The sequence below is a fragment of the Ranitomeya variabilis genome, chromosome 8 (assembly GCF_051348905.1).
Source record: "Ranitomeya variabilis isolate aRanVar5 chromosome 8, aRanVar5.hap1, whole genome shotgun sequence".
Classification (NCBI taxonomy): Eukaryota; Metazoa; Chordata; class Amphibia; order Anura; family Dendrobatidae; genus Ranitomeya; species Ranitomeya variabilis.
The window spans coordinates 173,805,611-173,818,324 of NC_135239.1; the positions used below are offsets into that span (position 1 = coordinate 173,805,611).

The 12,714-nt window shown below is 40.3% G+C and overlaps 1 protein-coding gene across 2 annotated transcripts in view; it reads left to right on the top strand.

The window, feature by feature from the left end:
* LOC143788194 (inter-alpha-trypsin inhibitor heavy chain H3-like) overlaps positions 1 to 12,714 on the top strand; it is a 69,762-nt gene that overhangs the window by 16,164 nt on the left and 40,884 nt on the right. For both annotated transcript variants that reach the window (XM_077277634.1, XM_077277635.1), the window contains exons 6-12: positions 354 to 516; positions 2,594 to 2,704; positions 4,952 to 5,077; positions 6,061 to 6,177; positions 7,730 to 7,898; positions 8,655 to 8,780; positions 10,092 to 10,273. In XM_077277634.1, coding sequence (XP_077133749.1) covers positions 354 to 516; positions 2,594 to 2,704; positions 4,952 to 5,077; positions 6,061 to 6,177; positions 7,730 to 7,898; positions 8,655 to 8,780; positions 10,092 to 10,273 — 994 coding nt within the window. The remainder of the gene's footprint in view (positions 1 to 353; positions 517 to 2,593; positions 2,705 to 4,951; positions 5,078 to 6,060; positions 6,178 to 7,729; positions 7,899 to 8,654; positions 8,781 to 10,091; positions 10,274 to 12,714) is intronic.

Consider the following 12,714-nt stretch of genomic DNA (forward strand, 5'->3'; position numbering starts at 1 on the left):
CACCAGGGAAGGTGCATGGTGGAGGCAAAGGGGGATGTTTTATCTAGTATTTCATCTACATAACATGGATCAGTGCTACCCTAGATTAGTCTTCCAGATTTACTAAAAATATACATTGAAAGTAGCAGGGTAACGTTCGCCTTCCCTTTGGTTACGCAGCACTATTGTCATCAGCTATTTTATTAATGGTGGGACATTTGGGCATCAGATTATCCAAATGAAAATCCTGATGCCGCCATAATGGCTTGGCCTTCTGTTCTATCTATTATCTCCACAACTTAATATTAGGTTGGTTGTGTAATATTATAGGTATGTGAGATAGTACATTTGAATAATGTGGATGGTTCACGCAGATCCTCTGGAAGAAAGATGGAGAAATTTACTGTGTCCGTTAATGTGGCTGCAGAAAGTCACGTCACTTTTGAGTTGGCCTATGAAGAAATGCTGAAACGTCGTCTTGGAAAGTATGAGATGTTCATCAGAGTTCAGCCTAAAACTCTTATTAAAAGCTTCCAGGTAAAGTTTATGTAATATTACACAGACTGATAATAAAATATTACGTTAATTGTATTTTAAGCTTTTCTTACTTATACACATAAGTAGTAAAGCTGTGTCAATGCACTAGATAGAACAAAATTTGGCGCATTATTGTCTTATCGTGATTTTCTCATGTGTAGCCTTTAGTTTAGCATAAACACCTAAATATATCCTCCGCATCAGACCATGAAGGAAATAATAGCAAAAGCACCAAAAGACTACCTTCATACAAGGCCAGTAAAATACATATAAACTTTATTAATTATAATAAAAACAGTAATCAGTAATGGGTATATAACTACAGCACAGGCAAAACGGTGGGACACCCAGGCAGAGGCTCCAATAATAGTGGTTATAGTAATCATTCCATAATATAATAAACCATGTGCAAATGTGCCATGTGACCATGTACAAACATGCCAGTAAGAATGAGCAAATAAATGATACAAGTGTATAAATCAACAAGTAATAATATAATAATTACCTATGGAGCGCTCCTGGGGACCCACCACACCCGACGCGCGTTTCGCACTGAAATGCTTCGTCCGTTTTTTTTAGTTTAGCATATACGAAAAGGTACATTTTTGACATTAACAACAGACAATTTTTGCCCATATGCTATTATTAAGGCCATTTATGAGCAGCCAGAGGGAAAAGCCTTTCTGTATGAGCAACTTGTAATACAACACAACAGAACCATGTGCATATCAGAATCATGTCCTCTTATGTCAGTTTACTGAGGCCGTGTAGCTCTTTAGCATGGAGAGCAGAGGTAAACATATATTTGGTGCAAAATGTGCAGCTGCGCAGTGGCCCAAGTGGTAAGGGGCAATGAGCTTCTATCATAGACCAACTTTTGGACTTCAAAGGGCCCATATATTGTGCTTGCACAGGGATACTTGTATATCTGTGTCCGCCATTGACGGAGCGGCACAACCTCCATGCACTGTTGTGCAAGCTGAGTTGGGTGCTGTATGAACAGGGATGTTCTCCCTTTATTGTTAAATTCCTAAAGAATATTGAGCCATATGGAGGAACATTGGAGGTCCTATGTATCTGTATGGTATCCATCCTAATAAGTGACACATCGCTGAATTCAGTGTCTCATCCCTTACCTGATGGTGTCCTCAGATTATATAGCAAAACCGGCTGACAGATTCTCTTTTAAAGGGGTTGTCCAGTTCTTGAAAAAAAAAACAGCTGTAAATAATGTAAAATAACAAACAAAATACTTTTCACTTCTTCAATCGCCTGCCAATTTCCATCATGGTTTATTTATAAAATGCCAGCTGTGACGCTAGTCACTACTCACAGACAAGCCGCGTTTTTAATTTTTTTCTTGTTAAGACGTTTATCGATTGAGTTAATTATTTTTTTATATTGATAGATTGGGCGATTCTGAATCCGGCGATACCAAATATGTGTATGTTTGATTTTTTTATTGTTTCATTTTGAATGAGGTTCAAGGGGGGTGATTTGAACTTTTATTTTTTTTATTTTTTCATATTTTTAAAAACTTTTTTTTTACTGTTTACTTGCTTCAATAGTCTCCATGGGACACTAGAAGCTGTAGATGATCAGATCACCTGTGTGTAGCAGAAATGCTCACTTGCTATGAGCGCTGACCATCGGGCGGTGCTCATAGCAATCCGGCTATGACAACCACAGAGGTCTGCTGGAGACCTCTGCTTGTCATGCCAACCCATTGGTGACCCGCGATCATGTGATGGAGTCATCGTTTGGCGAGATTTCTGGCGCGCTTCCGGTTAGCGCGAGTTAAATGCTGCTGTCAGAGATTGACAGCAGCATTTAACAGGTTAACAGCTGCGGGTGGATCGCAATTCCACCTGCGGCTGTTAGAGGCACTTGTCAGTTGTTCAAAACAGCTGACATGTGCCAGGAAAGGTGTAGGCTCAGCGCCGGAGCCAACATCAAAGGGAGGGATTTCGACGTAGGCCTACTATTACACCCAATGTCAAAAAGGGGTTAATTTACAGGTTGAATCACACAGTTTATACATTTTCTGAATAAGATGAATTTTGTTTCCTAACTTTAGATTGACATAAACATACATGAACAGCAAGGCATCAGCTTTCTAGATGCTCATGCTCCCTTCATAAACAATGATCTGCTTCCTGCTATCAAAATAACTCTTCTTGGAGAAAAGGTAATTTTTTTGTGAGCTGTGACATAGCGAATATAAGTGATATATAAACATCAGAAGACTCAGAATTAATGTATATGAATTAGTAATGAGCGAACGTGCTAACAGAGTGACTTCGGCGCGCTCGAATAATATGTTTGAGCCCCCGCAGCTGCATGTCTCGCGGCTGTTTGTTGGGCAATCCCTGCTTGTGTTGCGGCTGCCGAGTAGCCGCGAGACTCGCAGACACGGGTCCCAAACATACAATTCGAGTACGCCGAAGTCACTCTGCTAATATCTGCCTGTTGTAACATTATACTTCATAATAAATGGATTTGTTTGCTCTGCTGACACATCTGTTTTTTGTAAATACTTACGGTATAATCCCTATGAAATACCAATGATGGAGAAACTTGAAGCTTTGTGCCAAGGGCTGCAGAGCCGTAAGCCAAGCTTCAACCTCCACTGTTCACCTTCACTCCGACTCCAGCTCCGACCTCTTCATAAACAGCTCATGTATTTAATTTAGTAATAACAAATTTACTGTAGTAAATGGTAACATCACACTTGTCATTACCATCACCAGCATAATCTCATTCCTAAGAAAGTAAACTTGCAACAAGTTGTGCATTTAGTAAATAAATTATACAATATTAAGAATATATATTATTTCATATTTTTATGTGGATGTCAAAGGTGGAGTCAATACATATCTACCAGGTGCAACTTGATCCCAGAACAGTGCAATGTGGTTGCTCCTAATACTATACCACCTGTTTACCCCAATACTTCACCAAGTGTCTCCCAAACCTAATTTAATTCTATCCATTCAGTCGTGTCTGACCCTTGGACACTCTGTGAGCCAGTTCTCACCATGGTTTCTTGTTTTCCATGGCTTATTTCAATTGCTTGAAATGTCATTCTTGATGGTATCCAGCCAATGCCCTTTTGGTCTTACGCGTTTCCTTTCACTACTTATCATTCTGAGTAGTGTCTCCTTTTCTAATGAATTTGCTCTCATCATGTGTCCAAACTATCGACTACATCCTCTGCCAGCAAAATTTAAAGAGATCAATTTTCTCTACGAAAACACTACTAGACGAGACTGTGGGTCTGATCACCAACCGCTCGTAGCCAAAGTCGTGATCCAACTATGCAAGATCAAGCATGCAGCCATACAAAGGAAGTTTGACGTTAGTAAGATCCCTGGGCAATATGTAATCAAAGTGAGCAACAGTTTCAACTTGCTCGGTCAGGTAGAAGTGCGCCCAGATGAATTTTGGACAGATATCAAAGGAACCATCACTGAAACTGCTGAAGACCATGTACCATACAAGAAGCCAATAAATGGTGGGAATTCATTAACTGCAACCACCATCTTTATTGCTAGTAATAGGCGTGAGGCCCAGGCTAAGAGCAGATTGAATGAGGGAAGGAGACTTAACGACTGCTTCCAAAGAAAAGCGAGGAAGGACAAGAACAACTTCATGAATGCATGCACCTCAAGGAAGCCTAAAATTAAGATGACACAGGGAATTATTTGCCATGGTGCAACAAGTAAAGAAGCCTTTATTAGCACACCAAAGAATGATCAAAGACCATGATTGGAATGAAATTAGCGACCAGCAGGACATCAAACAGTGGTGGAAAGAATATACAGAGAAACTATAGGCCAGCACCAGCACTGACAATCATCATCATGAGGAGCACAGAGGCCAAGAGGAACCAGAAACAGTAAAGTGGATGGGAGTTGAGGCAGCTGTCAAACAAAAAAGCATATGGCATTGAAGCTGCTCAAACCAGTCCCAAGAGCCACTGGAGAAGACTTCTACAAATCTCATAGACAGCTAGGCTCAGCAACAAAGATGATCTCAATCATTTAAACCCAGAGATGTTCCTGGAAGGCAAGATCATCAGACAGACACTGACCCCACCTTCCCAAAATATATATATATACCTTTCTCTGAATCTGAGCCATGTTCCATGAAAATCCTCACCCAATCAAATCTCAGAAGGTCCCTCATTCATTAAAATGATAACTGCAAATTTTAATATATTCACTTTTTAACTGGAGACATTATTAATGCAGGTGAAGGTGAATGCACCACTCAGTAGAAAACATTTCTAGGTCTCCTTTATAAGGTCTATTACATGTTGAAGCATCAGTAAGCTACAGAATTATATTCTACATTCTTTAGATTTTTAAAACTTGCATAGTACTCTCAGCATGAAAACCTTCAAGATGCTATGTCTGTTTGCTTTTTTCTTCAGGGTCATGTCTCTTTTAAGCCCACCATAGATCAGCAGCGCTCATGTGCTAGCTGTACAACCACCTTACTAGATGGTGATTTTACTGTGACCTATGATGTTCATCGAGAATTCCCTGGAAACATACAGGTGAGTGTGGGATCATTTAGCTTTTATTAAATTGTAATTAATGATGAGCGAGTATGCTCGTTACTCAAGTTTCTCTGAGCATGCTCGGGTGGTCTCCGAGTATTTGGTGTGTATGTCAACGCAGCTGCATGATTTGCGGCTGCTAGACAGCTTGAATACATGTGGGGATTCCCTAACAAACAGGCAACCCCCACATGTATTCAAGTTGTCTAGCAGCCGCAAGTCATGCAGCTGCGTTGACAAAAACTAAATCTCCGCGTAAGCTGAAATACTCGGAGACAACCCGAGCATGCTCGGAGAAACTCGAGTAACGAGCATACTCGCTCATCACTAATTGTAATACATAATATATTTTGAAATGAAATTCAGCCCTGGCATGCAAACCTTGCAAAAAGCAGCCTACATACAAATCTTTATTATTAAAATGGGATTGCATCAGATTATTTGTATTATATACTACAATACTTTAGTATTGCAATATATAAAACAAGTCACAATTTTCCCTGCTTTTTATAGTTATATCAAGATGTTGACTGTTGACTAGTGATGAGCGAGTACACTCGTTACTTGGGTTTCCCCGAGCATGCTCGGGTGGTCTCTGAGTATTTTGGCATGCTCGGAGATTTAGTTTTTGCCACCACAGCTGCATGATTTGCGACTGCTAGACAGCCTGAATACATGTGGAGGTTGCCTGTTTGTTCGGGAATTCCCGCATGTATTCAGCCTAACAGCTGCAAATCATGCTCCTGTGGTGACAAAAAAATAAATCTCCAGAACAGGTGGAATGGTGCCTTATGATGATCTATTAGACTGCAAAGGGTCCAGATTTTGTTCTTGCACAGGAGCCTCCCTTGTCTGTGTCTGCCAGTGCCCTATCGTTAAGTATAGCTCATCAATATGTTTTAACCAGATAAGCCCTTTAGTATGTGACAATAAATATTCTATCTAACATTAATCAAATATAATTGTTCCGTATTTTTTAGGTTGTGAATGGATATTTTGTTCACTTTTTTGCTCCCCCCAAGTTGTCCGGTGTTCCAAAAAATGTAGTTTACGTCATAGACAAAAGTCAATCAATGTGGGGTAGAAAAATAAAGCAGGTAAGATAGGCTAATTTCAAGTTATTTCACATTAACATTCACATTCTTTGTTGTAATAATGGAGTTATTCCCTATTTTATGTTTTTAAAGTCATTAGAAATATGCAAGCCATAACTTACTGTATATATCAATATATAGTTACATACAGTAGGTTGTAAAAAGTCTCAGGTCCATATAGTTAAAAAAGCTTATGCATTAAGGCTCCATAAATGCTCCAAGAACCACTAAACCATTATATGGTGCCCATTAATATCTGTGTAACTTTACTGTATTTCCGAAAGTCTCCTATTAAAGTTTTTTCCAGGCCATGTTCCATCAGACCATGTATTTTGAACCGATGACTTTTGGAGAGAAGAAGTCTAGCATCTGGCACTGTACTGAAAAATCATAGGTGTCTGCAATATGCTAAGGCCAGATGCTAAAACCCTGCACAGATTTAAAGGGGTTGTCCGAGAAACAAAGTACATTTTAACCAATAGATGCTGGAATATTAAGTTCCATAGTTGGATGTCTTTAAAAACTGTTGTGCTGACATAATCTTATGAAGGTGCTTCTGCTGTGTACTGTGTAACCAGCTGTGCCCGACCATATAGAAATGCTGCAGCTTATGGTCGTGCACACACAGCTTGTTGCCTCTGGGGGAAGCATATGTACGAGGTAGCTCATTTTCCTGCCTAAGGACTTAATCAGATATCAGTTTTTCTTGTACAATTGCTATCTGTGTTTTTCGCTATTACTCACTCCTATGATAGTCTTAAGAGGTAGTTCACATGTCTGATCAAGTGGTCAGCACAAAAGCACAGAGGCTCGTACGATATTGATCCGAGTGTCAGAACACACTCACCAATGCAACTCTATGAGCTAGTGAAAAAATCAGACTCTGATGCCATTTGTGTGCTGTCCATTTTTCACGCACTGATAGCAGAAGCTTGAGAAACCTCCATCAGTTTTTTTTTTTCATCCAAGGGAGGATAGGTAGACACGAGCATATAAAAAAAGTCTCATCGTGGGACGATTTTTTTTCTCACTTGTCAACCTTATACAATGTTTTTTACAGCAGCTATTAATCCTTTACAAGACAATATATAGTTTCCTGTGTAACAGAATCGCACTGTATCCGTAAATTCGGATGTTATAATGTGGCGCCGTATGGCATCTGATTTTGTTTACGCACCCGTAGATTTAAACAGGCGAGTCTCATCCGATTTACGGAAGGAACTAGTGCATGTTGCAATTTTTTATCACACGCAGATTCGGTCCATCAAAAAAATTGCTTATCTGCACTGCCCGATTGATAGGAAGGGTGTCCGTTTTTTTCGTGGACAACACTTGGACCGAAACTATAGTCGTGTGTATGAGCGCTAAAACTGACAAAACTCTGATGGCAAAAACTGACATTGACCAAACTTTGATTAAAAAAAAACTTATGAAACTTCGACCTTTTTTGCGAAGGACAAAAATCACTGAAGCGCGAAGGAGCCCTTATTTCAGAGTGACGTGAGATTCCAGCATATATAAATGCATGCTTACTTAACAATTTATCTGTACTTAGACGAAAGAAGCCCTTCTGCGAATTCTGGATGACACTTCGGAGCATGATCACTTTAGTTTCATTCTGTTTTCCTACAATGGTAACATTTGGAAAGATTCTTTGGTAAAAGCTACTCCAGAAAACCTAGACGAGGCAAGAACATTTGTCAAGGAGATTACAACAGGCGGCAGTAAGTAAAATTGTCTCCTGAGCAGCAGTGTAAAATCTGTTATGAACCTTCTTATCCTTATGTACAAGGCGCCATTTAGCCCTGGCATCTTATTATGGAAACCTTGAGCCCCCTGAGGCCCTGGGTCTGAGTGCTGTCTATACCCGTTATAGCTACATCCCTGATCAACGGCGTGTATGCAAATTTTACTCGAATGACAGTCGATAATCGAGAACAATACTCTATAAGGACGCATTCAGATGACCGTAAAAAATCAGGATGATATCGAAATGTAGTGCATGGACTGGCCGGCAGCTCTCTTCTGACCCGAGCGTGACTGCTTCATGCATTTCCACAGAGCTATTACTTCCTGTTCTAACGCATTCTCTATTATGGAAGTTTGATTATCTTAAAGGATTCATCCCACAAACAACAGTTGTCACCGTTCCATAGGATAGTTGGTAAGTGTATGATTGGTGGGGAGATGATCTTGAGAAGGAGAGTCCTTTGTCCCCCTTGTGAATGGAAATGGTGGAGTATATACATTACCACCACTAAATTGAAGGGTGAGGCTCATGATTATCATGGACTACATAGCAACAGCTCATCATTGAGAGGACTAGCAGATCTGCAGGAGATAAAACAGAGTATAACAGCATTTTATCACCAATACATCAAGAAGTTCAGTTTCTGTAAACATTAATTCTATGTAGGAACTCTAAAACTTCTATAAATTGTGAATATAAACCTTAATCATTTTAATGTGTCTGCTTGTAGATACAAACATTAATGACCCGGTATTAATGGCTATTGAACTGCTGAATAAAGCCCACAATTCTAAAATTTTACCTAAGAGAAGTGTTTCGTTAATTATACTCCTCACTGATGGGGAAGCCAATGCAGGTAGGTAAAATAAAGGAGATTTTGTAAAATTTTTATAGTTTTTATACTAACATAATAGTGAAATTTGATACATCTGTCATGAGAACCCTTAAAAAGGCCAGAGGACAGAGAAAAGTGATACGTACCATGTCATCATACAGGTAGACAAGGTCTCCTGACATATAGATATATTTTAAACACAAATTAGGTTTGAAGCTACGCTGCAGATAAGGAGTGATGTTAGTGATTAAGAAACGCGTGCAGCTTACCCATATGGACATACTTCTTCTGTAGCTGTTAGCTGAATGCTCATTTGACCAACAGATTTTGCTCAAAATCCACCCACCCACATGCACAAGTGGTAAATACCTCTGGTAGGGGCCTATCTACCTGTTAACAATAGAATAATGAGCAGAAGTTAAACTGCCTTATCCTTGGAGACCATCTCCTATTGAATGTTGGGAAACGTCATTCACATAGGATGGTTGGCCAGTCCAGCCAATATTGGCAGGATCGACTGTCTTTGCTCTAATTTGTTTGGGCACCTTTTGTTGGGTGACTTCTTGGACTAGATCTATGAATTTGTGTCCAATATTGGTTTTTTTTTGTCTCAGATTCTGTGAAATTCCAGAAAACAAATAATAGTATGATCTACCACAGGCTATATTTTAGAGATATTCCTTTCGAAAAGTCTAAAGAACACAATACTTGAGTGGAGGATCCTATCGCTTGATTCATGCTTCCCAAACCATGGGCAACATGAATCAGAGACTGGCTGCCCGTTTCCAACTGGGTATATATTTCTCTGAAATGCTCCAGCCATGCGCCGATGCAGGTGATTGACACGTGTCTTCCATGTGTGTACTGTACATAGCAAGAGACCTGTCAATCTACTGGAGGGCTGCTAGGAAAAGCTAGAAGTGCTGGACTAGTCTTGTATTTGTCTATGGTCCCGACTCCCCAGTTATTGAAACAACACGTTCTTTGAAATGCTGGAGCTTTTCAAAGAAAAATATACCTGGTTGTACTTGAGCATCGGGGCTCTGATTCATGCTGCCAGTGGTTTTGGTAACATGGACATAGTGACAGGTTCCCTTTAATGCAAACACCATATTGCAATCACCATCCAACAACCTACAAACTGTAGAGAGTCCCTGTGCTGCCATAAAGGGTCTGCACACATAGCATTGCTACGTTCTTCAGCCCTTAGCAAATTAAAACCCTGCAGTTCTTTAGTGCAATGGTCAACTCATAGGTCATCTCTTCTGCATCATTGAGGAAAAGACAATGTGCAAGACAAAAATAAAGTAAAATTCACCATTTTCATTTAAGGTGAATCTAACCCAGCAAAAATCCAGGAGAATGTAAAGAAAGCCATTCAAGGAAAATATACCTTGTACAGTCTTGGCTTTGGTCATGGGGTTGATTATCCCTTTCTGGAGAAGTTAGCACTGGAAAATTCAGGAATTGCCCGTCGAATATATGAAGACTCAGACGCTGCTTTACAGTTGCAGGTAACTTTCTATAGAGAAGGAATATTATTATTTTATATTATTAGTATATAATTCCCAGGATAACCAAAGATATTAATTAGCAAATGGACCACTAGATAACCAAGGGTATCTAAAGAACTAATGAAACATCCATATCAGTTCGTATCAACTTGTTGCAGTGGGTGACTGCACCATCGTATAACTCGTGAGTGCAGGAATGGCTGTGCTTTAGTCTCTGGTTCTGGTCTGTGTTCAGTCTCACACAGACAGGCATACACAAAACCTCCTGCTCTGATGCTTGCAAAGCAATACTGACACACCCAACCCTTAACTCAAAGTTTAAATGGGAATCGTGGACATGAGCCACTTCGAAGACCTGGACTGGAGAAAGAGATTCGTCCCACTACCTTCCTACAAATCTCTCCAAAAATAAAAGTCCATCTGAGGTTTTCCTAAATCTAACTTGGTCAAATAGCTTGACCCAGTCCACACTCAATGTTATTTTGCGTTATAACCACAGCTGTGGATGAAATTACAACACTCTCCAGAGGGTTCAGGATGTTTGTATATCCTGGGGGACATATAATGACTCTCGTATATGATTCTCTTCACTGCCTCCGACATTATATGAGTTATCCTAGGGAGAATCAAGAGCCACCCATATACACACGATTGATGACCAGTAGAGTAGGTACTGGGGGACACAAGGTGCGGTCACCATGGGTGGCGAACTCTAAGGGCCCAAATCGGAGCTACGCTACTTTTAATTATATCGGCATGCGCAATTCACCAATACAATTAAACTCTCCCTCAGAACAGACGCGATCTCCCTGCGCTGCTAAGCGGCCGCTATGAGGCCTGTGAACTGGGGGTGCTTGAAAGCAGTTGATGCTCCCTGTCTCATCATTCCACCTCTGCGTCTGACATCTCAGCACATCGGGCGCGATGACATCACTACATGGCGCCCACTGTGCTGAGATGTGCGGGCACTCAGAGCTCTCACTGCAGAGACCAGAGGAACGGGGGAACGAGGAGGAGAAGTGAGCATTGTTTTTTTATTATTTGGAGTTCTATATACTATAGAGAGGCCTATGGGGGTACATTATACTGTATGACGGACTATGGGGAGTTTATTATACCATATAGAAGCCAGTGGGGAGTGCATTATGCTATATGGAGGCCTATGAGAAATGCATTATACTGTATGGGTTCCTGTGGGAAGTGCATTATACTATATGAAGGCTTATGTGGACTGCATTATACTATATTGAGGACTATGGGATGCATTATACTATATGGAGGACTATGGTGAGTGCATTATACTACACAGGGGTTTATGGGGAGTGCATTATACAATATAAAGGCCTGTGGGGAGTGTATTATACTATGTAGAGGCCTATGGGGAGTGCATTATACTATATGGAGGCTTATGTGGAATGCATTATGCTATATTGAGGACTATGGGATGCATTATAGTATATGGAGGACTATTATGAGTGAATTATACTATATAGAGGCTTATGGGGAATGTATTATACTATATTAAGGACTATGGAGAGTGCATTACACTGTATGAAGGCCTATAGGTAGTGAATTATACTGTATGGAGGCCTATGGGGTGCTTTATACTATATGGAGATGTATGGTGAGAGCATTATACTATATGGTGGCCTATGGGGAGTGCTTTATACTACATTGAGAACAATGGGGTGCATTATAGTATATAGAGGTCTATGGGCGGTGCATTATACTATATGGAGGACTATGGTATGCATTAAACTGTATGGAGGACCATAGGGAGTGCATTATACTGTATGGGTTTGTATGGGTAGTGCATTCTATATGGAGGCCTATGGAGAGTGCATTATACTGTATAGATGCCTATGTGGAGTGCATTATACTGTATGGAGACCTATGGGGAGTGCATTATACTATATGGAGGCTATTTAGGGGGCCATCATACGATGTGGAGATTTCAGTGACAGTCAATCATACTATGAGGGGGCTATCATACTGGGAACTAATCTGGGGTCTTTGAGCAGTATGGAGGTCATTATACAGTGTTGGAGCCATGAAACAGTTTGAGGGTTACTAAGGGGTCAGTATCCTGTGTGTGGGTACTATATAGTGCAGGGATCATTACACTATGCATAGGAGAGCTTCATATTGTGTAGAGGGGAGCTGTACAGGGTGAGACTCAGGACATTATTAAATGTAATGTGGGCCCTTATTGTTATAGGCACACTCAAGTTATTGTGACTGTCAATGGGGCACACAGAGGACATTATTATTTTTTAGAGGACAAAATGTGGGCACTTTTATTTTTAGCGTGCTTGCACATGGCATTAATATATTCTAGAGGGTTGTTTTACCATCTAGAGGCTATAGAGAACCACACAGCAGGTGCACTGATAGGGACAGTAATAGGGGCACAGCATTAGGATATCAGCAGGATAATTACT